Source organism: Puntigrus tetrazona, unplaced genomic scaffold, assembly GCF_018831695.1.
Source record: "Puntigrus tetrazona isolate hp1 unplaced genomic scaffold, ASM1883169v1 S000000897, whole genome shotgun sequence".
Lineage (NCBI taxonomy): Eukaryota > Metazoa > Chordata > Actinopteri > Cypriniformes > Cyprinidae > Puntigrus > Puntigrus tetrazona.
Genome location: NW_025048497.1, coordinates 44867 through 70889, shown reverse-complemented (window position 1 = coordinate 70889; position 26023 = coordinate 44867). Strand labels below are relative to the sequence as shown.

The 26023-nt window shown below is 41.4% G+C and overlaps 1 protein-coding gene across 4 annotated transcripts in view; it reads right to left on the bottom strand.

The window, feature by feature from the left end:
* Window positions 1-19764, bottom strand: part of LOC122335805 (reelin-like) — a 77328-nt gene extending 57564 nt beyond the window's left edge. For all 4 annotated transcript variants that reach the window (XM_043233607.1, XM_043233608.1, XM_043233609.1 and 1 more), the window contains exons 1-2: window positions 19441-19764; window positions 5472-5579 (exon numbers count right to left, since the gene is read on the bottom strand). In XM_043233607.1, coding sequence (XP_043089542.1) covers window positions 5472-5579; window positions 19441-19663 — 331 coding nt within the window. In that variant the 5' untranslated portion in view covers window positions 19664-19764. The remainder of the gene's footprint in view (window positions 1-5471; window positions 5580-19440) is intronic.
* Window positions 19765-26023: the final 6259 nt, after the last annotated feature.

The window sequence follows — 26023 nt, the reverse complement described above, 5'->3', positions numbered from 1 at the left end:
ACATTACAGATTTGAGGTAACATCCGCAGTCTATATTTTTATTACTTGTAATGTAACCTGTTTGCCACATTGATTTAAAGAGGAAAATATTGTATCATAGTGATATCAAATAGCAAAGAAACTTGTTGTTAATACCATAAACTGAATTAAGAGTTACGTTTCGTCAGGGGTATCCCAAACTGAAGGAACTGCTGGGGGTTTGTGAGTTTATTGAAAAACTATGTTAAGTTAAGACGAATAATTTTCATCAAACTAAAACACTTTTTGCCTGGATGACATGTAGGCATTTCAGAAAGGAAAATGTGTAAAGATGAAAAGGAACTACGTATGCATTTCTATTGTGTGAATACATATATAATCAAGCAATCAATAATAAAGTAACTGTAGTCCGAACACGAGTATTTTAAAATGTAACTGAATCTAATTACAAAGTACTTAATTTCTGGAATCTGATTACGTAATCCGGATTCATGTCTTCCACTACTTTTGGCTGGATTCAGCTCAGAATCAGTGACTTTCAGAAGGAATCGCGATCAGAATAAAGTTGAGATGAAAGACAGAAGCAATGTCAAAGTGGTCCGGGAGCCAGAGGGCCTGTTCCGTCACGGACGCAGCTGAAGCTCTTCTGTCTCTCCTGGGAGGCATTAGCACTAATTTGAAGTTTAATTTGACGTGACTCCTCGGCTAATCGTGCAAGCTAGAAATTAATTAATCTGACTTGACTTGTGCTAATTTGCGAGGGCCGTGTTCCCTTCGGAGGCCACACACAGAGCGGAGCGGCGTCGCCGGCGGAGACGGACGGAGACACGAGCGTCTGAGACAGGTGGGACAGGGCAGGCCTGGAGAACGCTAGCAGCGCTAAACACGCAATTAACAGATCAGGGCATGCCAATAAGTGGAAAAACACTTTTCCAACAACATTTGGGTCACTAGTGCCCTAACGGATGCCTTATATAAAGCGGATGACAGGGTGGGACGCTCGCGACGGATGGGCTTTTAGAAGCAGAAATTTAAGGACGGTTTTGCTTTCAACTGAGCCATTTAAAGCTTGAGAGAGTGCACCTCCTTCCTCCTCCATTAGGAGCCTTTCTCAAGGGCTCTTCTTCTGTTATTCTCATAGGAGCTTTAAAAATTGATCAGAAAGTGAAGGCGCATCCTAGAAAACATGTAGGTCTTCACAACATCGAGGAAAAAACAGAAGACAGGAGAAGAGTGATGTGTGTATTGTGAGAGTGATGAATGAAAGCTCTGGATCTATACTAACAGCGGCTGCGTCTCAATCACATCCTAGTGCACTACATCACCGCCTCAACCACTACAGATCAGAAAATAGAGGTCCAAACGTGTTATAGTAAATGATTTTTATGTCCAAAAAGTACTGACAAAAAAATAGCTTCAACAAATTGTATATTTAAAAAAATCAAACAACAAATAAAATGACTTTTTATTTGCATAAATCGGGGGTGTCAAACTCCGGAGCCCTGCAGAGTTCAGATCCAGCCCTAATTAAACACACCTGCTCCAGCTAATCATGTCATTCAGTGTGTGTGTCCGCAAGTGTGTGTGTGTGTGAGCGTGAGCGTGTGTGTGTGCGCAGCGTGTGTGTGTGTGTGTGCGTGAGCGTGTGTGTGTGCGCGAGCGTGTGTGTGTGTGTGTGTGTGTGTGCGCGCGCGTGTGTGTGTGTGTGTGTGCGCGAGTGTGTGTGTGTGTGTGTGTGTGTGTTGGAGCAGGGTCGGAACTAAACTCTGTAGGGCTGTTTGACACGAAAAAGTTTCATAAACCTCACATTTCAGCCTTTAAATAAAGAAGGGTTTAATTCAAAATGATAAAATATGAAATGTTTACTAACCCATTGAGAATTTTAACCCACAATGCGCTACAAAAATAATGAACACTTCATGTAAATCATTGGTATTTTAAATAAATATTGAAACTGTAGCAGAAAGAGACGCTAAACAGCAAAAATGAATGTCCAAACAATAGCCTACAATATTTATACAAATTCATCAATAATTTGTTCCTGAGTGTAGAAGTTTTCTCGAGCAGCTGTGTTTCACATTTGGAGGTTTTGAAGAGCCAGTGTGGATACAGTTAGATTTAAAGGGATAGTTTACTTTGTTCATCTTCAAAACACAAATTAAGATATTTTTGATGAAATCCAGGAGCTTTCTGATCCTCCATAGACAGCAAGGGAACTACAAAGATCAAGGTCCAGAAAGGTACCAACAACATCAACAAACGTCAGTGCTTCAGTCACAGTTTGATGAATTAGCGTGTTATGCTAGCGGCCGTCATAAACACAACTGCACTGTTCTGTTACTTTTTATAAAGACAATACACACATTCATGAGATACAGATAGAAATACATTTAATCTCTGCTCCTCTGTTACGTTTAGTCAGCGTGTCACTTAATTGCCCTGCATGTATAGTAAATAATTTGTATAAAATGCAGTGGAAATCAGATACACAGCAGATATACAATACTTTTTTTGCTACTCCCAGCTGATCCCTGCCTTTATGTGTTACTTGAAGAAATAAATGAATCACAGCATGTTTCAGATAACTGTGGCACTAATGGCTACGATGTGTTTTACAGCACTGAGTTACAGAGATGCATGTGTAAAATGTTCACGAGTGGGTGAGCAGTAGTGTGTGTGTGTGTGTGTGTGTGTGTGTGTGCGCGTGCGTGCGTGTGTGTGTGTGTGTGTGTGTGAGTGTGTGTGTGTGTGTGTGTGTGTGTAGCTGAGGGCCTGTCAGAGGAGTCAAAGAGCAGACTGATCACAGAGCTGCTGAGCTTTTGAAGTCTCTCAGGGACTGACAGCTCTTCAACCCCATGAGAGCATGAGCGCACACACACACACACACACACACACACACACACACACACACACACACACACACACAATGTGAACTAAGAATGATGGCATAAAGCAGCATGCAAATGAAAGCATAGAGAGTAAATACAGGAAATGGCAGCACTCCTGCTTCACAAACACTCTCTGTTTTACTACATTTTTTCTCCTTCCCTTCATACACTCCATTAATACATTTTTTATTCTTTTGTTTATTTTCACTGGATGCAGTGTTCACCGCTTCAGAACCGTTTGGGAACAGATGGGGATAATGAACTTCCTGCAAAGTATCTGCAGTGTGTACTTAAACCTGAAACTTAAGACTGTTTATATTTAGCTTTAATTTGGGTGTAAAGATTCATTAAATCCAGTCAGTTATGTGTGTTAACCGCAATAAATGTTTTGTTTGAAAGAAGTTAAAACCTGAACACATGAACAAAAACTACACACTGGCGGAGAAACAATGGTGATGCAATGTTGAAAAAAAATGAATCACATCATTGCATTTCTTTTGAGAATGATAGAACAAGTCTTCAGTGTCCGCATTTCTATTGTTGTTAGCATTTGTGTCAGCTTTCTTCCATCAAAACTCCAGCATTTGACAATGAAATAAAAACTGTAAAACACACTCTTTTTGACAAACAGTCCTGTGTTTCTGCTTCATCGGGTGGTAATAGTGCGATGTAAACCGCTCTGAACGAAGAGCGTGGAATTTATGAATAAAGGCCAAGCTGTAATAAGCCTTATTTACATAGAAAGGGGCGTGTTTGTGTGGAAACGAATGTCAGTGTTTTCATTTCCATACTAAAGGAGCAGTTTACGCCTGCTTACACAAGACTGAAGATGATCACTGAATGAAACGAGGTGCTTATGTTGAACAACTGTTTAATAATACTCTTCGCCTCCTGTTCGGTGTCTTCTGTGATTCAGTGGCTCTGCTGAGATCAAATGAGTTGATGATGATGTGACAAGACCTGCCCGTGAATGAGTGTGTGTGTGAGTGTGTGTGTGTGTGTGTGTGTGTGTGTGTGTGTGTGTGTGTGTGTGTGTGTGTGTGTGTGTGTGTGTGTGTGTGTGTGTGTGTGTGTGTGTGTGTGTGTGTGTGTGTGTGTGTGTGTGTGTGTGTGTGTGTGTGTGTGTGTGTGTGTGTGTGTGTGTGTGTGTGTGTGTGTGTGTGTGTGTGTGTGTGTGTGTGTGTGTGTCTGTGTGTGTGTGTGTGTGTGTGTGTGTGTGTGTGTGTGTGTGTGTGTGTGTGTGTGTGTGTGTGTGTGTGTGTGTGTGTGTGTGTGGAGACTGACCCGCACCAGACCGCTCTGATGAGCTGAAGACAGATTCAGTGATGGACCTATCTACAACACACTGGGCTGAAATCACTGTGTGTGTGTGTGTGTGTGTGTGTGTGTGAGCTGTGTTTTATTGTAACTCATTGAATGTGTAGGACACAGAGATGACCTCAACAGACAGACAGGCTTCCCGAGCGGGACCGTAATGGAACTGCCGAGGATTCATTAGAACATTATAGAAACATCAGCGCAGAGTTAAATTAACACGTTCCCTTCTGAGACTAATTAAACTTGGCATAAAATGCCATTCAATTTATTTAATGGAGATAACTGATCTTCTGAAAGCCAGACGCTGGTAAGTGGATGCTAGTCACCAACTACACTTAATGCTTGCCTGTGAATATTAATAGATTACGTAGGCGGATGTTCCAGGAAGGTTATCTAACAACGTCACCTAATTAGGATTCATGAGTCCATGTCATAATTTAATGCTCTGTTCTCGCTTAAAGAAATTTGGAAGACTTTAAGATCAGTGTAAATAAAAGGAAGTAAAAAACACCACTTATTTCTGATAAACGAGAAAAAATTATACAACAACTATACAACATTTCTTCAAAAATATTGTCATGATTTTCGTCTGTGTTCCCGTCTTGTTTTTTGTGGATTTTTAAGTGTTTGTTCTCCATTGTTTCTGTGTTCTCTTGTTCCTTTGCACACCTTGTTAGTTTCCTTGGTAATTGATTAGCCCCGCCCCCTTGTTAGAGTCTACTGTCTATTTAAAATCCTGATCAAGAGAGTGGAGTATTGTTTAGCCACTCTACGAAGCCCATTTCCCCCGTTTTCTCGTCTTAGATTCTTCCGTGTTCAGATCTCTGTCTAATATTTGGATTTTTGCTCTGTTTTGCAATTTTTGGATTATGTTTACCGTGGATTGAAGCTTGTTTATCGGACTGCCCTTGGACTATCTTTGACATACCTGTTTGATCATGTTTTGTAATAAAGCTTTGCATTTGGATCTGCGTGTCTGGATTAAGTGCATGTATCTGGATCTTCTGCACACACTCCAACCTCTATCAGACACACTTTTATAGAAAATAAAAGCCAATGATGTCCACATTACACAAGATCTCATTCCATACCCACACAGGAGAACATCAGAGCTTCTCAGAATCATTGAACAAGCCTCAAACAGTACTCCAGTCCATCAGTACTTCTCTAACACATGATGTGCAGTGTGTTCTCTCTCGCCCAAACCCTTCAATGTCTGCCCAGAATACTCTCAGGTTATGAACATTCATTGATATACTTAAACAGTTCATCTAATTCAAGACTTACCGAAGCCAAAGGCTGGAGATGCAGGGATGGGAGACGACTGGACAGAAGTGGAGGTGTAGAGACCGGTGACCAGCAGCCCATCGAAGTAAGTACTGGTGGAGATGGTCACTGCAGACACACAGAGAGGACAGAGTCAGAATACACCGACCGGTCAGGTCCCAGAAAAACACAGCAAATACACTCCACAAGTTAATTGACAGATGCCTTTAGGAAAATGCTTTGGTGCTCAAAGATAACATTTTCCATCTTAAATGTCTTATCATTTGAGGGGAGAGTGATCATGGTGCATGGGAAGAAATTTGGTCTTATTTGGACTAACTCGAACGAGACTCTAAACGTCATTGTGATCATTTGATCACTGGAAAAATCAGAATATTATTCTTCTTTTGAGAAAACCTCACATTAGGTCAAGGAATTAAGCAGTGCCTCCCTCAAAAATACCAAGATCTGAATAAATAATGTAGAGTATTTAAAAATAAACCAAGCAAAAATGACAAAATGAATTTGTTCTAAAATAAAACAAGCAACAGCAGATGACGTCCGAGAAGAGGATGCATCTCTGAGCTCATGGTGCTCTCTCTGAGGTCCTGTAGCGTCAGGCGAGTGACAGAAAACAGGTGTAATGCCACACGAGAGAAGACAGCGGTTCATTAATCTGTCTGCAATTCACACAAAAACCATCAAATGGAAATGGAATATGTTTCCTCAAGTCTATCACTCACTAATTACAGTTTCGGTTACAAGCACACATACAGACCCTAGCCATGCATGCTTTACTCTAAACTGAGAAACGAGACAAAATGATTGTTTGTAGTAATCAACAGGATGGCACAGAAGTGGCCCAGAGACACAGAATCCTCCTGAAGAGCTGAGAGAGAGAGAGCAGATGTGTGTCACCAGACGGCAGCCGTTAAAAAGACTGAACACATCTTAAAAAAGTGTGAGATCGACGGAAGAGGGGGAAAACTGACTACCATCAAATCCTAAATCTATAGTAACCAAAGAACAACCAAAACACATGCCGTCATACTCCAAAAAAATTGTGCTTAGTCAAAATGAAACACCATTCTTGAACATTTTCACGGCTTCGTTTCACTGCATGCTTTTGTTTCTTCTGGCATTACAATGCAGCATTGCTCAAACCGGGCAGAGTGTTTTCTTTCTTGGCTTGCGAGGGTTTGTGTTATTTTAATTACGTGTGTTTTTCAGACGTGTTTGTGCTGAATCCTCCGTTATGTTAGAATTTCTTTAGGTTGAGGAGTGGAGCTTGTGTGGCTGAAGATGTGCTGTAAAAGCTCTTCATGCCTTGAAAAGACAGAATAGACCGGTAATTGTTGAGACAAGCATTTTTCTGACAAGAAACGTGGTTCAAAACCTCAAGCCAACAGCAGACCCGCTCTGAAAGCCTGCTGCTGGTTTAACCAACTGTTTGACAAAATCCCAGGCAGACAGATCATGAAATAGTCAAAGGAAATCATTATTATTAATCACATTAGTTCTATTTTGATTATTATTTTATAAAAACAAATTACTATAGACTCTCGCTATTTCTTTCTTTATGAGTGCTCGAGGGAGAAGTGCGAGCGCTGTGTGTGTAAGAGTGTGTGTAGTATGTCTAGACGTGGATACACTCCGGATTAAAAACATATCCCTCGTTCCTGCCTCTCTCCCCCTATGCCAGCTTCAATAATTCATCCTCTTACTGCCAGTGTAATATCTAGTCCTCTCACTCTCCACTTTTCCTTTTTTTTCGTTTTAACTGCATTATTCCTTACCTCGCTTTCTAAACAAGTGCATCTTACACCGGGATGCTGGCTTTACATCCAGTTCATTCACATTAAGTGCAGAGATCAATGAGAGAAATACATTGTGGACATTTTGTCAGGGGCTGTTCTTCATGCAGAAGACAGTGGATATAGCACACATAGTGGCAGCGTTTAAGGTGCTTTAATAGTATTTCTTTGCTTTCCGGAGTTTTAAAGCGCTTGATGCAAATACAACGAAGGAGTTAATATTGGCAGAATTGTAATTTCTGAGTGAACTCTTCCCTTAAACGTCAAGAAAATGCACATGCACGTCGACGAATTCAGAGCCCGGATAGCGTTCGCTCTGCTCACACGAGGCACCTCGGGCTCAAAGCATCGCTCCCTCAAGAGCACAGCGCTTTTCATGCAGGAGAAGCATTCGAAGGCGGGTGGGAGTGCAACGTGAGCGATTGGGCCAAGAGGTTATTATGAGCAACAAACAGCGCGGTGGAGGAGGGAGAAAACAGAGATGGAGGGACGTCTGGAGAGGCCTGTGGAAAAAGAGTGATCGATGAAAATGAAAGACGTAAATAATTCAGAAATCCATCTGAAAGGGGAGCAGAAGCGGGGGAAGGGAGGAGAAAAGAGGAGAACCTGGTAACTCATAAAAACAGACGTATTCACCTGCGGGGGTTTGCATGCGTGCAAAGCTGTGCTTTGATGAGAACTCTTAACATTCACTCCACACCCGCACACACTCAAACTCTCCCGATGAGCAAGATTTGACTGTCTTTAGCAGAGAAGCGGCAGGTACGTCGATCTCTCGTCCGTCCAGCCGCTCTCTCTTTGTCTCTGCGCCGTCCTAACCGTCATACAATATAGATGCTGCGGTGTAGTACGCCTCATTACCAACACTCACCGCCACGCTGCTGCTCAAGTATTGATAAAGCTCGGGCCTGGAAAGCATCCCCGGACTCGCTGACATTAACAGAGGGGGCTGTTTTGTGTTGCAGAAGAAGCCCAAACAGAAGAGAAGGGCCGTGTTGGGACCGGTTCAGCAGGTTCAGACACGGACGGCTCTATATGTGTGTTTCCGTCATCTGAGCAGCACCTGGTGGCACCCTGAACGCCAGACGCAGGAGCAGAAGAGTGAAGCGAGAGCAGTTGGCAGGACTGAGCATTACCTCACTCCTAGTTAACAGCATGGCAGAGGAACAACGCCTGCCAGTGTGTGCAGTGAATATCAAACCTCGCTCCGAGTCGAACACTGCATTTATATACAGTCAGACCAAAAATTATTCAGACGCCGTCAACATTTCTCACATATGCACAGTTTACTGGTAATAAAATGTGACAAGAACTCAGAGTTGGAGTGTGTCAGAACAAATTAATTTTGATAATGTCACATAACGTTTATAGAAAGGCACGTAATTAGACTGTCAGAGGGTTACATTTAAGTACACAATTAGATAATACCAATTCAGCTCAAGCGCTTTATTTTGTTCAGTCTTTGGAGTGAAAAGATGGCATTAACAATTAAAGAAAAACACTGAAGCAAAACATGTACAGGTACTGAATAATTTTTGCTCCCAAATTTTACTGGTAGTCCACTCCATGCAGAACTGATGGCTATAATATGTCCTAGTTGACTTCCTCACTTACATAAATGAACTCTAGTGTCCTGCACACTCTAGTAAAAAAAAATCCAAAATTATATCTGGTGTCTGAATAATTTATGGTTTGTCTGAGCAGCTACTCCACTGAGCAAGGCAAAGAAAAACAACTCCACAAGATCAGCAGCACGGATGAGATCAGAGTCTGGAGGTAGATAGTGACTCGCGTGAACTCCTGGGTCCGGTCATCATAAACATAAGCATCAGTCCAGCCGTGACCCCTCCACAGTTTTAGGAAAACGATCCGTCAGCCTCACAACCAGAATGATGCACTTCTTCCTCTCCGTCTGTCAGAAGATACAGGTGACATGAGAGAAGCGTCACCTCATGGCCTTCTGAGCCGTGTTTGACATCCCCCTGGAAGCCTGGAGTGCCCTTGAGAAGCCGGAAGCTGGTCGAGGCCACCAGCAGCGACTCTGGCCATCTGGCCATTCCTGACCGGACCGGTCTCAGAGCCGTGTCCCTGCCGCTCCGGTCCGGTCCGGTGCTGCTGATCCGGGCCGGGCCGCGCCGTATCAATCAGCCTCGGTGTGGAGTGTGTGATGAGTTCACGTGTGTCGGTGACAGCTGGATAGCACTTCTCAAACTGTGATGATTCTCTTGCGTAACCCTCCATCGCCTCTCTGCCCTGCTGGCCGTGCCATCTGCTGTTGTGAGGGCCTGTTGCTGTCAAACACGCTCGATCGCTCTAACAAACATTAACAGGTCGGCTTCCTGAGGAACAGCTTCTTTAATGATGCTAATAGATGCTAACCTCCCTCCACATTTGCTCCGAACACGAGTAAAAACAAAACAGAGGGCAGAGGTCATCGTGTTATTCTACAAAGAAAGTCAAAAGCTCACAGCATTTAAAACAAACAGCTTTTAGTTAAAACCAGTTTTAAATTGTGCAGCCTGCGATCTGGTTAATATCTGTCTGAAACAGAGCGTGTGACACTAATGAGAACTACAACAACAACATTTAACCCGAGATCACTGCAGTGACCTCGAGGACCAATTATTGGCTCTCTGACCGGGGTTAGGCTTCTTATCAAATGGCTTGCAATTATAAGTAAGCAACAGATTCAGGCATCAAACTGTTTTTCATTTCTTCAACTCTTGAGCGCACGGCCAAAAGTAGATGGAAAGTCCCTTCCAGTTTGGCTTTCGCAGTAATTTCTTAATCTTACACATGCAAGTGCTTTAGGCTTGGTGGAGCTGGTTCTTTTCCAGCGTGTCAATACCCTTGTGCACAAGAGAGAAGCACTTTACTGAGTCTGGTGAGGAAGAACTGGTCTGCACAAAACCACAAACGAAAGCCTTTGAGATGCTAATGTTAAAGAATTAGTTTAACATTAATTTACCCATCCCCATGTCATCCAAGATGTTTATGTATTTCTTTCTTCCTTCAGGTTTTTGGTGAAAACATTCGAATGAACGTGAATGGACTACGAACGTTGAAGGTCAAAATGACGGCTTCAAAGAATGATGAAACTAATGAATAATGAAACTAATGAACTAATGAAAGCGAACTAATCCTTTAACATTAATGCCTCATAGTCAGCTCAGGGCTGGTCGAGAGAATAGTGTACCTGTAAGAGAACCATGTCTCTGTAGAGCCATCATCAAGCTTCAACAAAACACATGAACCTGCTCATCTACAGAGTTACCTGATCATTACGGGCAGGTGTGCTTGAGCAGGGTCAGAAGAGACACGGAGCCCTAAAACAGTGCTCTCAAACTCAACTACTGCTCCAACCAGCTCCAGATCACACCTGCTTGGAAGTCACTGGTGATCCTGAAAACCTTGATCATTTAGCCCTCAGAGGTGCACACTAGTACCTATAATAGTAACATGTACTCTTACCACAAACCTTTTCGGGAAGGATAAGGTACAAACAGTCCTGTCTAGAGTACCGCTTCAGTCGACTGGCCAGTGCCTGACATCTTTTATCTTAAACATTTAATTTCAAAAGCATGACAGAAAGCACTCATGCCTCGCTCCTCCTGGGAAAGCCTTTAACTGGATGTTGAACACGTTCAGACACGAGAGCATCAGTGAGCTTTATTCTCTAGGCTGAAAGGTCAAGTCGATAACACAAAATTCTGACCAGTGGCTGTCATTGATTTGTGAAAGTGCACAGATTTACACCGGAAAGTTACAAACATGAACTGAAAGTGAACTGTATTCTGTGGAGCGTTTCCTGCCGTCGGAAAAACGTATTCATGAAATGCGCTGACAGTATTCAAATAACGAGAAGAGCTGCTGGAGTCAGTCACTGAAGTTCTGTCCCCGTGAGATTTCCCGTGTGTTTGCTCTCTCCCAGCGTGACGCTGAGGGAAAGGGATTCTGGGAGCGTGATAAGCAGATGCAAATGAATCTACTCGAACCCCTCTTTAAAAAACACCCAATCCATTTGCACTGCTCTGTTGCTTTTCTCTTTCCTCGTGATTGAAAATGACAAAACTAACAAGCATTTACAAGAGGGAAAAAATGACAGTTTTTGGGATTATTTGGTTCAGGATCTCTGCCAGCACAAGCCTGAATGTCTGCGCTCAGCAAGATGACTGTAATCACTTCCATGTGCTCAAACGCTGCCGCAGTTTACAGTTAAAACATTCGATGCAATGGCGACAAATAATCTTACACCTGTCGATAAACCTCAGGGAATGTCTAAATGAGGTCAACTGGGCTCTTCTCGACCCCTGGCGGCCCTCCAAACAAACCAGAACATTTCTTTCTCCAGAGCTGCATCTATTCCTCGCGGACAGATAAAACTCTCACATAGTCACTAAACACCCAGAGCTCTGTTCCATAAACACACTCCAAACACGCTGAGGGAACTATTGGGAATTTCATTGTGAAACACAGAGAAACTCAGCCAGGACAGAGTGAGTTTTTTGAGAATCTCAAAATGTGAGTAGTTTCCTGGAGAAGAACAATAACACATACAGTCTGTACAGTACAGTATAAAAACATTACACCTATAGAGAGTCCCCACTTTTCACAAAAACAAACGTACGTGTGTATTTGTGCGTGTGTGTGTGTGTGTGTGTGTTTGTACACATGGTGTGCTCAGAGCAATGGGATCAGAAATGGTTCGGTTACAGAAGCTTTTAGACTTTGGTTTGTTTAGCGTCTGAGACAGATGTTAAGAGCAGGTGTAAACCAGATGTTTGAGCTGATTAGCTTCTTCAAAACACGTGCATTACTGTCGCAAACTAATGCTACATCTTTAAGGAAATTTCAAAAGGATCTGCCTTGGGAAATATTCGGTTTTAATATAAGAGCAATAGAACATTTTCAGTGCGCACATCTAAAAAACATGATTCCTGGGAGAGAAAAGATCTGTGTATGAAACAAAAGCAGAGATGAAGATAAAAGGGAATAGTAAATGGTTTTCACCTGCCTTGCTCTTGGCGCGGCCCTTCTTAGGTCTGATATTTCAAACTGCAGTTTTTATGAGCTCAACGGTGCACATTAGCACATTATCTATATTCTACTCATTCACGGAGTATGCAAACATCAGCCACAGCTCAGTCGCATCGGAGAACATTCCTCTCCAGAAAAAAATCATTCTTGTAGTGTTTTGCAAGTAAGATCCACCGACACCAGGCGGTTCTGCCACAAAACCTCCAGCATATGGAAATAATATGTTCTGTATGATTGATTGTTCTGTCACTGTACAGATTGTTTCAAATACTGGACTGAGTTTCCAGCGTTGAGTAAGTCTTGATCGGGGGGTTTGTGTTCGGAGGAACCCCTGAGTCTAAAGACAAACCTCGCTTGTTTATTTTTACTTCATTAAAGACTACATTATTCTCTGTACATTTAAGATGCATTTAGAATATGCGTAATCTAGATACAGATGCCCCAGCTGTTAAAATATTGAAATATAATGACAATAGGACTACTCACACTTTATAATAATTACATAATCCTGAATGAACACTCACTTCAACATGAACAAGACATTACTGGAAGCGCAGAGACCTCACCTGCAAGTATCTGCTGTTTTCTTTTCATATTGTTGTCCTTTTTGTAAAAATTGTTGGTAACAATAATAACTATGCAAAAATAACAGCCACTTTATCTACATGCTAGATACCTATTGCATTCATTCTTATTTATCTATAAACTGAAGAAAACAGAAAGGAAAAATGTTATAATTTCATATTACTATAATTTAAACTTCATCATACACATCATTGGATGGCATATGATTAGTTCACTATTATATACATGCATGCTCATATTCAAACAAACCTCTCTCTCTCTCTCTCTCTCTCTCTCTCTCTCTCACACACACACACACACACACACAGAACTCTCCATAGGTGTAGTGGTTTTTATACTGTACTACAAAATGTATGTGCTATTGTCCTACACCAACCCTACACCTAAACCTTTTTCAATACAGTCCATTCTGTGTGATTTATAAGTGTTTCGGAAAATGGGGACATCGGGTAACGTCCTGAAAAGTCACCTTCTCCTTGTAATACCTGTGTGATACCTATGCCATTATACACATTCACGTCCTCATATGTCACAATACAAACACATACACACACACACACTCACTCACACACACACACACACACACACACACACGCACTCACACACACATACACACACACACACACACACACACACACATCATACTAAAATTTCCTGAATTTTATTCCAACATCCAAAAAAACTAATAAATAGTGAAATATGAAATTAGTTTTAAAAAGAAACTATATTCTTATAAAACTAAAAGCTCCAGTAGCTGGTGGCAAATCCCTGTCTTTAGTGAATCAATGAATCATTCATTCAGCAGGTTTGTTCAAATGACTGATTCATTCAGAATCGAAGGAAGTGACTTTATAAACGGTTCACTGAGTCATTGATTCACTCGATTCATTTAAAATGTGGATTCATTAATGAAATACCACTGATTGTTGATCAGATTGACACCACTTCTGGTTTTATTTTCATTGATGAAATGACTGATTAACTGAGTCTAAATCCTAATTATTTGCAGCTTTACTTTATCTTCATTTTTAGGTAAAGACCTTCTCTGTACCTATTTTTGTCTTTCTACCAGTCAGTTGTGATTCTGAAAATATGTCAGTTATAATAACACACGCAACTTTCATGTGCATCTGACAGAAAGACCCCCAAACCCCGTGGGACTCCTCTCCTCGTCTCTTAGTAAGACTGGCTTGAAACACGCTAATATTTGAGTCAAGTGACCTGATGACCCAGAACTCTGTGTGTTTCTGCTCTTCCTGTGAACACATGTGGATTTCATTCATCACTTGCTCTTCACTAGATGTTTCCATGCTCTACTTTCCATCCATATGAATGAATCATGATTCTGTTTATATGAATCCTGAACACTGCAATCTAAGTTGTTACTTATAGATAGAGTAAGATGTAAATAAACATACACACACGTCTTGGGATTGTACTTATGCGCTGAATAACAGAAATTCTGAATGGTTTCAGCCACAAAATCATTACAGACCATCAGCTATTGACAATAAAAACACTTTTCACTAGGATTTATTGGTTTTACAAGCCACTAATAAAATGTGCCCAATTAACAGCAGAGACCCACAGCGTCCATTACAGTTTTCATTTCACCCGATCGAATTCCCATTATCACCAGTAAAACCATTACACATCCTGTGACAGTGTTTTTTTCAGCAGGGTAAATCATACTCAAGTGTTAATCTTTGTCTTGTCAATCAGATTTCTTTCAGCTCGACAGCACCCCTTCCTCTCAGACTTCCTTCAGATCGAGGTGTTTAAAGGAGAGCGTCTCAGTCCATACGGTGCTGTTTACTCAGAATGACCCATGTGGGCTGAACTCAACCAGTTTTAGCAAATAACATGACCTGAGCTATTCTGGTATAGATCCAGCACGATCTTAAGTTTAAAGACATGTTCTGATCCCTACTCTCTCAATAAAGCAGAAATAAAACAGATGCATCTATTGATTGTGAAGGGGTTCAGTCTAATCTGTGAGTGAAAGGCGCTCGAAGGCTCTGAATGTTATCAGCTGGAATGGCACGCTGCTCGAGGCACAGATTACAGACGCTTCAGAATCAGCCGAGCGAAGGACGGGGACGCTTTCAGGACAGACGAGGAACATGTCCAATTACTTCACCAAATGATAATTGCTGTAAACTGATACAGAAACACGGCCACGTTTCCCAAACACTCGCAGACACAAGAGCGGGAGTTTTATAAGCTCTAGTCTGTCACGGGTTAGGAACACTTTTTTGGTTCGGGTTCAGTAATTGAATGCAAGCTTGCAGTATTTGAGCGTGTCACTCACTGCACTCTCAATCAAGCCTCGATGCCACATCCCACGATGCAGAGCATTAAAAAGCAGTCTGAGTGACACCAGAATCCAAGATACAGAGGCAAAATGAGGTCTGGTCTTATACTTATATCATATCACATTAGCAAGTGTGCCGCTTTCCCCGAGTATCAGCACGACTGCAACTGTGATATTGATTTTATACAACAGTTCAATAAACAATGTTTGGAATTACGTTTTGGACAGTTTCTGCAATGAAAAGCCCACAGAAGAAGCACATCACATCTCGTGGCACACACACAGCTAAACGAATCTGTGTTTTGAATGAATCGGGTGTGTCAATGAATTAATTGCCCATTCAGAAAGAAGTCACTTTATTTCTGCATGAATAAGCCATTTAATTGCCAGCGATTACTCTTTCAATGACAATAAAGAGCTCGACTTGATCGCAATTTCAGAGGAGCAATTCATAACCGGTAATTCAGCGTTAACAAGCAAAACAATGCCGACCCCGCGTTCAGCAACCCTGAAGAACATTCCGCTCGTTAGAGACCACCGGATCATTTGGTTTTTGAAGGCAGAGACTGAGATGGCCGCTTGGAAAAGCTTACAGATGGCCTGCAGGTCTCTCTGCACACTGGCACCGGCGCTGGCCATTTTGTATTGAGTTTAATGACTACCTGGCACAGCGTTAGCATCTCTCTGGCGTGTTGGACTGCCATCCTCACTATCCAGGGTGAAGCCCGTGGCCAGATGCATCGGATTAATTCTGAGCCGTGTTTCACTGTCACATTCGGAGCCAAACAGGCAGCCGTCAGCGCAGGCCCTGCCCATTAAACAGCTATCACATTATGCAGAAAACCGTCACAATGGGCTGCAAAACAATCCGTGAATTATTGCATCGTAGCTTTGGAAAGCATCTCGAGTGAATGCATTTGGTTCCACCGAGAGGAGCCATTTTTCTTTATCTAATGCCTCCCAAATGTGCGGTCTGAACTTGTTCAATGTCACAGAATGGGCTGTGCAATGGAAAACTGGTTTTATAACATCTGAATTGATCACACCTGCTATTAACATCCTCCCCAACCTTTCTGATCAAATGACTCAAATCAGTCATGAAATCAGAGGCTTGGCCTCCTCTCCGTTCATCAGATCAGAGCTCCTCGTGTGTTAATATGGTTTGTAAACAGGCCCTTAATTAGCTTCACCTTTGAGACGCTCCTGCATCAACAGATGGAAAACATGCTTCTGCTCAACGATGTGCAGCTGACGAGTCACACGGAGTTGGGCTGCAACAAACAATGTGTGGACCTGGTAATAATCGATTAAACTAACTGCATTTTCGTGATACACATACGTCCGTCCCATTTCTCTACAGACAAAATGCATCTGAAATACTAAAAGAAAAAAAAAAGCTTAATATTAAGACAAATTCTTAAAACGCCGAATGCATTTAGCAAGTGCTCTTTAACCCATTCGAGTCGTGCTTTCCCAGCCTATAACTTACATTCGTAGCTTGTGCCCTTTCCTGTAAATGTTAGAAAGTAAGTATTTCCATTCTGTTAATTATGAGCACATTGGTTTCTAATCTAAACAATTCTCCCACAGCCTGCTGAAAAAAACAGCATATGCTGGACGCTTCAAAACATAGCTAACCGATGTGTGCTGTTTTTATCATTCACAGGGAAATATGGTGGATGTTATAATCAGCCTGCGAAGTTTAATGAGAATAGTGTTCTTTAAGATAGTACATTAAAATAACACGGTAAGACACAGCAGAAAATCGAGCTAAATGACCGCGCCCAGTCCTACGGGAAAAATAAGACGGACGGTCTGCACTAAATTAACATTAAAATAGGGATTAAAATGTGACGCTTATTGTGTTATCGTGAGGACAGTAACCGTAAACAGACTATTGTTATATAAACGTAAAATAATTAGTCCAGAGCAAAAATGTTTCCATTAGTTCATTATTTATGAAGAGTCCTGAATATGTGCTTTAAGTTCAGTCATCTCTGACACGAGGAGACAGATTCCAGCAATTGGGTGTAAAATAAGAGGCTTGTTAGAATGCAGTCAGTGGTCCATTAGACACTTCATCTGTGTTTCTCAGTCAATGTGGATGAATGGTGACAAGAGTACATGAATCACACATTAGTATATCAATTCACAAAAAGCATAGCGTGCTGAAATTTAGATCTGATTTCCCACGGGACATTAGAGCGCGTCAGACGGAGGTTACGGATCGGCTCAGCCTGGACAGAGCGAACAATGGCAAGTTTTAAATCATATTCAGAAGAGTGCTCAGTGTCGCTCTGCAATGATTTTAGGAGAATCAGAGCCCATTAAATATCCTCCAGCTCCGTACAGCGACCGACAGATCCAGCATTCAGGAAACCCTCAACCTCAGAGAGACCAGATCTTCAGCTCTTACAGTAGAACCGTGTGGGACGAGGAGAAATTTAACAAGGGCTTTGTTCAAGATTCAACTCCCAGCTGTTCCTGCAACCTCAGTCCTTCTCAAGAATCCTTCACATTTTCTCAGCTCAGTTTTTTTTTTACTTCTAGAAACTATTTCTGTGAACAGACTTTTATTTTTTTGTCAAGAAGCACTGCAGCTGCTTTATTTGAGGAATAAACATTGAAAGATGTAACCTTTCTCCTGATGAAACACTCCTGCCTCCAAGAACAGCAATGATCATTTAGGACATGGCACAGAATCTGAATATCGTGCTGAAGAATAGAATACATTTAGACGTTATCAGGGTAAATAATGCTATTCAGTTTCACACTGCAGAAATACACTGTATGCATCATAATTGTACATTTTTCTTTTATGCCAAAAATCGTTAGGATATTAACTAAAGATCATGTTCCATGAGGATATTTCCTACCATAAATATACAAAAGTTTAGTTTTCGATTAGTACTATGCTTTGCTAAGGACTTAATTTAGACAACTTTAAAGGAGATTTTCTCAATATTTATATGTTTTTGCTCCCTCAGACTCCAGATTTTTAAATATTGTCTGATCCTAACAAACCATACATCAATGGAGAGATTATTTATTCAGCTTTACTCAATCTCATCAGAAACCGACTGGTTTTGTGGTCCAGGTTTGTCCGGTCCATTGTTTCTGTCTGTCCTCTTCATGATTATCTGCATTTATTTCCAGCATGTTGACACTCTATAAATTTGCGGCACTTTGACTCGTTCTCTTTGTCTTTCAGCCCTTCCATCCCCATTAATCCCCAGAATCCTCACGACCCCAGAACGCACAAAGACTCGAAACCAACACGTCCCCGAAGATCTCGCAGGTCTGGATAAGGAAGATAAAGCTGAGAACACAAGACCTGGCGCTTCTCTCGTCACACAAAGAGCAGCGGCGCTCTTCACAAACATCAACACAGCAGCAGAAAGCAGAGTTTAAACGCCTCACATCCAGCGCTTCAGATATCGTGAGGGAAAGACGGAGAACACGGAGACCTGTGGCATCCCGGTGTTTACACGAGCAGAGCGTGATTGTCTTCATTACACTGTGTATACTGCACCTGTTGTGCTCTTCTGAGTTGTTTGTGAGAATCTAGCGCTCTTGGCCTCAGGATAAACCTCCCACACACGAGCGCTGGGATCACACGGCACCGAAGAACGGAGGAAAGTGGAATAGAGCAGTTCAACTTCACATCAATACTTGTGCTCAGTTACATAAACACGGTCTGTTTTCACATGAACAAATCAAACTTTTTCTTTCAGACCAGGGTTATTAGAGTCAGCCCAAAACAGACATTTAAAAAAATAAAATTTCTTCCTCATTTAGCTTAACTCTGCTAAAATAATTCAAACTAAACTGGGGGCTATATAGATAACTATACAGGTAAGTTGTGTCAATTTATTTTAGCTAAATTTTAATAAACACATTCAGCCGATTAACTTTTAAAGTAAATCTAGCTAAAACACATCATTTGCAGGCACTTACCGTGAACTAAAAATGACTTTAAATAAAAACAGAAAACCTAAAAATAAAAGTTGATTGAAAATATTAGTATAATAGTATCTAAACTACACTGAAAGTATGATCTACGCTGAAAAGTCCTGGTGTTCCTTTCTGAAACACACTGAATTAAACATTTCGGAGTAGAGAGAATGAAAGAGTGTTTTCTTATAAAACCACGATGTTATTATTTTTCTTAAAGGTTTTCCCAGATTCAGCTCAGAAGGGAGGTCTGGCCCCGGCGGGCCCCGGCGGGCCCCGTACTCACCCTGGTACTCCTGTCCCGGGACGTAAGCGCTGGGGCTCCCGTGGATCTGGAAGGTGAGCAGCACCTCTCCTCCTCCCTCGGCCCCGGGGCCCTCCAGCTCTCCGTGGTGGGTGCAGAGGAAGAAGAAGGGATTGAAGCGCGGGTAGAAGCCGGACGGAGAGCCTCCCAAATCCCCGGCGGCGACCGACAGCAGCAGAGCGCAGGCGAGAGCGGCCCTCAACATCTCTGCTCCGGAGCTCGAGGAGCGTGTGTGTGTGTGTGTGTGTGTGAGTGTGTGTGTGTCTGTCCTCCCTTCACACACGGGGAGTTCAGAGCCTGCTCTCAGCCCCGCTCACACACTTAAATAGAGCTCAGCCCTGCCTCCCTCCGCCTCTCTCTCCTCCCACCTCCCCCCCTCCCTCCCTCTCTCTCTCTCTCTCTCTCTCTCTCTCTCTCTCATCTGCTTCCTCCCTGCCTCGTTTCTGTCAATCATTCTAATATGTCTGCGTGTTAGTGATTTGTCTCTCTCTTTAGTGCTGTGTTTTGTCCAAGACAGCCTGCCTTTGTCTTCTTCTTCTCAACTCCCTCCATCCCCCAAAGCTGAATCCCTGCTTTTCCACCCAAAGATCACACCTCCTCCTCCTCGTCGTCCTCCTCCTCCTCGTCTCCTCCAGTCTCTCCCCCATCTCCCGTCTCTGATAGGACCCTCTCTTTGTGCTCCGCTCACTCCGGATATTTCTTTTTGTTTTGCCTTCTCTCAGCTCCGTTTCTCCGTTTAGCTCTCATTCTCCTTCACATGAATATTTCCTTTAAAATCAGACCTTCTCATCTTGTCTGTGTCTCTCAAACAGAGGCGGTTTGTGCCAGTAACACACACACACACACACACACACACACACACTTCACACTTTCTCCATCTGTCTGCTCTTGTGTACGACTCTTAGAAATGATCCAGCCATCTGAGACGTTGAAGAAGAAAACATTTGTGTTTGAATAAGGATCAGAGATTTCTAACAATTACTACAGCGTTCAGGATTATTTGACGCACTTGTGCTGTGAAGTTCAGAGTACGGTCCGCTGGAGTTCACTGGAACGAATAACGCTGTTCAGAGCTGAGGTTTATCACGTGACCACCTCGAAGAACGGATGCGTTTCTAATAAGAAAACACAAAGCGACACAATCGTGGCCAGACTGACCATAAATCAAGCGTTACAGTGTTGAGGAGTAACTAAAGTAATTAAATTACTGGTAATGAAAATTACAAGAGGTTAAAATCTGAATATTCTCACATACATACTGATTTATATGATTTCTTATCTGCTCTAAAATGTTTGAAGAAATTAGAACTCGCCTTTTTGCCGGTTGCTTTATTCTCTATTTGGGTTCACATACTTGCTTTATTTAAAATTAAACATTTCGAAGACATTGTTAGATGCCAGTGTTTTCCATCAAAGCTATGCAAGAACATGTTTCCAAGAATAGTATATTAAACACATTCTTGTAATGAATTTAAATCTGTATTTAATCTCAGAGTAAAAAGAGGTGCTATAGTCTGACTTTGTGTGTCTGTGATATAAAATGAAATGATTCTTGATTCAAGCGATGAACAGGAATCAGTGTTGAGTTTTACTGTAAGGTGAAACCTGACGGCTTTAAAGGGTTCAAAACAACTGAAAACATGGACATTTTAGACAAGTAATCAAATCTAATCAGTTACTAATTAAAATAGTTACACTGTATGCTACGTTTCAAAGAGAGTAACTTGTAATCTGTAATCTATTACATTCCCAAAGTAACCTTCCCAACAGTTATAACTTTATATAATCAAAGACCTGAGAAATATCTACACAACAAATGAAATGCTGAGTAGTTGATGCAGGTATATGATAGTATGATATTACCGTCACATTAAATAACAAACGCTCTTTCTTCACGTGTAGGGTTCACTAGCGTTTTGTTGATCGACGTGCTGCTAGCGACACCGAGGTCACGGGTTCGACTCCCAGTGGCGGCATGAGCTGGTCAAATGTTGCTTGGGATAAATAAACACACAAACGTTAATACAGATAAACAAAAGCTACACCAAGAAGACTCATTTAATGGTGTGTGAATAATCAACGCTTTATTTAGAGCCTATGAGGATATTTAGTCTCCAGAAGCGTACAATTCTAACACTATAAGCCAAATCAGTTCTCAAGAATCAACAGATATGTTCTGTATTTTGTGTATGATCAGCTGATTTGAAGATCAAAGGATGTTAAGAGGCAGCGCCGGCTGGAGAGAATCCCGTAGAGATGATGAGAATCACCGAGCTTCAGGAGCAAAAACTCATGATAAACCTCTCAGTGCTCGAATGAAGGGCTCGATCCCGAGACCCTGAATAAAACCCCCATATAATGAACAGAGGAGGAAGAACTGTCACTTTGACGGCTCAATGACTCTGTTATACACGCTTCAGATGCTGATTGACGGGACTGAATGATGAGGATCCTCCCGTCATTTAGAGGCTTACCATTACATTTACATATAGCTTGAACAGCCACATCCATCTAAGACTCACGGGAACGTGGTTTGCCTGCTCTGATCCGTCTCAGATGCGCCTCCGATTTCTCAGGATCAGATTTCCTCTGAATGTCAAGAATCACCGTCAAAAAACTGTTAAACTGGGAATGATTCTGGGATTCCTGACCCTCGGGTGTCCCACATCTAAAACTAACCCTGGAGCACAGAGATATCTGGAGAAATACACAACAATGGGTCAAAATTATGCATTTTTATTTTATGCCAAAAATCATTAGGATGTTAAGTAAAGATCATTCTACTCTAAATATACTGTAAAAATTTTACATTTTAGATTTTCTATTGTATCTCAGACAGATATTGCTCTTTCCTAACAAACCATAAATCAACGGAAAGCTCATTTATTAAAACTATTAAACTCAATTTCAAATAAATGGACCCTTATAACTGTTTGTGTGGTCCAGGGTCCCAAAGAAGGCCGCTGAATGACCGCTGTGACAAACGTCTGAATTTTCTGACTTTTGATCCGTTTTAAAAGACGACGCGTCACTGTGGTCTAATTGTTATGAAGTTAGCACACTCACGCTTCCAGCCGGAGACAGAGCAATCGCTCTCCATTATGGAAACTAGGTCAGGAGATCTGGTCTTGGGAGCGGAGGGGGTGGACGAGGCTTTGGGGCAGTAATTATTTTTATCTTCATTAAGTTCTACCTCAAGGTTGTAACAGAGCCTTTGACATCTGCGCTTCCATTCGATCCCTCAGCCCTCGTTCCTCTGCTGCCGTCGCTTCTGTCTCGCTCTGGAAGCCAACCGGAGACACGGAGGAGTTTGGAGGGACACGCCGAGATATGATTATCAAGGACACACGCGACTAGCAGACATGCCCTTGGACGTGTGTGTGTGTGTGTGTGAGCGCTTCGTTAACACACTTCTTCAGTGCTCGTGAAGTCTTAGCTGCTCTTAGGCTCAGTCTTTGTTTTGTGCAAGTTCAAAATATTCAACAAAAAAAGTAACCAGTGAAAAAAAGTATCGATCTCGTGGTTCTTGATCTACTTTGGGCTCAACGGATACGTCGTAACCAAGCAACACAAAATTGTGGCAAAAATAAATTAATAAATATGTTCCAGATGGTTGCTGAGGGCAACAGTAAATGTTTAGCCTTGATTTCCTGCGTCTGAGAAGAGGTTAAATGATTATTTGAAGACGATACTACAGTAAACCACATCCCAGCTTCCTTTCACCTTACACTTATCACAAAATATAAAACATCACTAATATTCCAGGTTCAGAACAAATTAAGCTCAGCCGACAGTCTTTATAAAACTTCTCACTATATATAAGAAATAAAAAGCATAAATGTTCAGTTTATTTTGTAAAAGCACATTATACTGTTAAAATGATAAAGTCTTGTTTTTTATCGTGCTGAAAGAGCTGTCAAATTAGACCGTTTTCTTCTTGTGCATATGCTATTGACTTCATTGACTTCCACTGGGTGTCACATGGTTCATTTACTTCTCATTTACTGATAAGAATTTTAAGAACTTGGGAAAACCCTCTAATGAATATCGTGGGATGAACAGGCGCTCTGAGATGAAGCTGTTTATGAATTCTCTTCTCATCCACCGGAAAAATACCATGATGCTCCGCCGGACGAAACACGTCCAACCACCACGTTATAGAAAGGACCACTGAAATATGAAAAAAGACACCATCGATGCCATGAAAGCATTCAGAAAACAACTTTAAAAAACACGCATGAAAGGTTCTTCAGTGTGTATTCTTCAGTACGAGCCCATCTCTTGCGGTAAAGCTTGAGTTTGTGTCTTTATCTGGACTCATCTGTGTCTACAAACACATCATAATCTAAAACCTTGTGTGATTTACTGCTGTTTCAGGTTCTGCTCTCTCTCTTATTTTCATCATGAATCCCCAGTGTTTTTTGATTCCTTGCTTTCCTTCGTGTTTCAGGCTGACCTCCTGAAGTCTTATATACAGCTTCATCCCATGTCTTCTGTTCTCAAGACTGTATCAGACATCTGTTAAACATCACTTGATCTGGGAAGAATCTGCTGTGCTTTACATACATTTTATAAATCCATCAAAAACATAATTTGACATCTGATAGGAAACGTCCTACAGACTTACCGCAGATGAACAAACACTCTTAAAATACGTCTTGAAGATGTAAATGCAGACGTTAACTAGTTGTCACCTTGATGTATGTAGTGTGCACTATCAGGGGGACTCTAAGCAGACTTCTTTAATGAGCACCTATTACACCAAGTTCACTTTCACACGTTGTTTGCACCTGAATGTGTGTTTGGAGGTAATGACCCTGTGATGAGTCAAATCCACACGCTCCTTGTCTTTTATCCTCATAACTCTTAAACAAACCAATCACAGAATCCATAAAATCTAAATATGAGGTCAGATTTACAAGCCCCGCCCACAACTGTTGACCCCGCCTCGAGTAAGAAACGTCTTCTTATTAAAGCTATAGTCATTATTCAGTTGATGGCTTATATTAAGAGCATAGACTGTATATTATATGATAAGACACAGATGTGATGAGCTGAAACTTTTCTGGAGAGGAATGAATGAGGAATGAGGAATTTTCAGCCCATCGTATAATTTGTGTGTTAAAAACTACAGAAATAATTGTGATTAAAGTGAAGCTGGCTGATTCAAGGGATAGATGAAGCGACTCAAGCACTCTTTAGTTCCCGGCCGGTTTGTCCTGCTTTGATTATATGTATTAAATATGATTGAGTCACTGAAAGATTCCAGTCCTTTGTTCAACTAATTGGGTTTATTATATTTTAATTGTGTATATTCATTCATGAAGGAAGGCATCTGAACCGAATCAGGCATCTCGTTCTTGAATGTGGATCAGACTGAGAACGAAAGACGAGGAACGGATGAATCATAACTGTGTGAATATGACTGATGATCTCCATGAATGAATGACTTTTATTCCGCCATCATGAAGTGTAAAGTAACTTTTTCTTTTCTTGTCTTTATCTATTCTGTGCCTTGAGGAATCGCCATGGTTACTGAACAGATGATCTGATGACTGTAGAGTATTTCTGGAGTAAAGTCTCAAGCTCTCCTGCCATCTAGTGTCCATCTTTATGGATCATCAGCTATTTTTATTTGGAGGCTCAAGGATAAAACAGTGGAACAAATGATGATCTTAACATCCACAACAATCCCTGACATCTAATTATTTCATTATCAGTCTGTAAAATCCCTCCACAAAAGAAGAAGAAATAATTCAGCGCAACTAAAGTGAGACGGCAAGTGATTAAAAAAACAGTTTTTAATTTACAAGAAAAGATCTTACTTTTTAAAATAAGTAGTTTAAAATAAGTAGACAGCTCAGGTGTTGCCATGTTGAGAGAAATCGGGAGTGAGCGTTAGAGTCTACATGCATTTACTCACTGAACCAAAACAGAGCCAGAATCAAGAAATCAAGTCAAAAGCAAACCTGCAATAATTCAATGTTAACACAGCAATCGTATTCATTTCACCCGAAGTCAAAGGTCTTTTACGTGAAAAATAAACATCATGTTCAGGACGGATGAGAAAATGTAACGCAAAACTAACGCTACTTTCCATAAAAAGTAAATAATGCAATGAGTTATTTCTTAGCGTGTAACAATACTTATTAAAGTTATTTTTCACGGAGTGTATTGGTCTGCACTGGTTTCAGGAGCTGGACGTCATCCTCTGCCTCATCTCTCATCATCTCTCAAGCTATAAATGCAAAGGTCAGCAGGTCAGATGCCGTTGCCCCCTTCAGGAGAGCAGAAATCAATACATGATTAGAACTTCAATCCGCACCAGAGGACAGCCAGCCGTATTTCAATGATGATAAAGAAGAAGGTTCACCTTCATCATATAGTTATAAATGCTGTCCCTATAACAAACAGACCGGTCGTTCTTCATAGTTATGTCACCATCTGACAAGTCATTATCTGAATCATATGAATAAATATCATTCATGAATACCAGATCTGATTCAGGAATGAGAAGAGACACGGAGATATCAGAAATCTTTCAGAAAGCAGCAAGTAACATAAA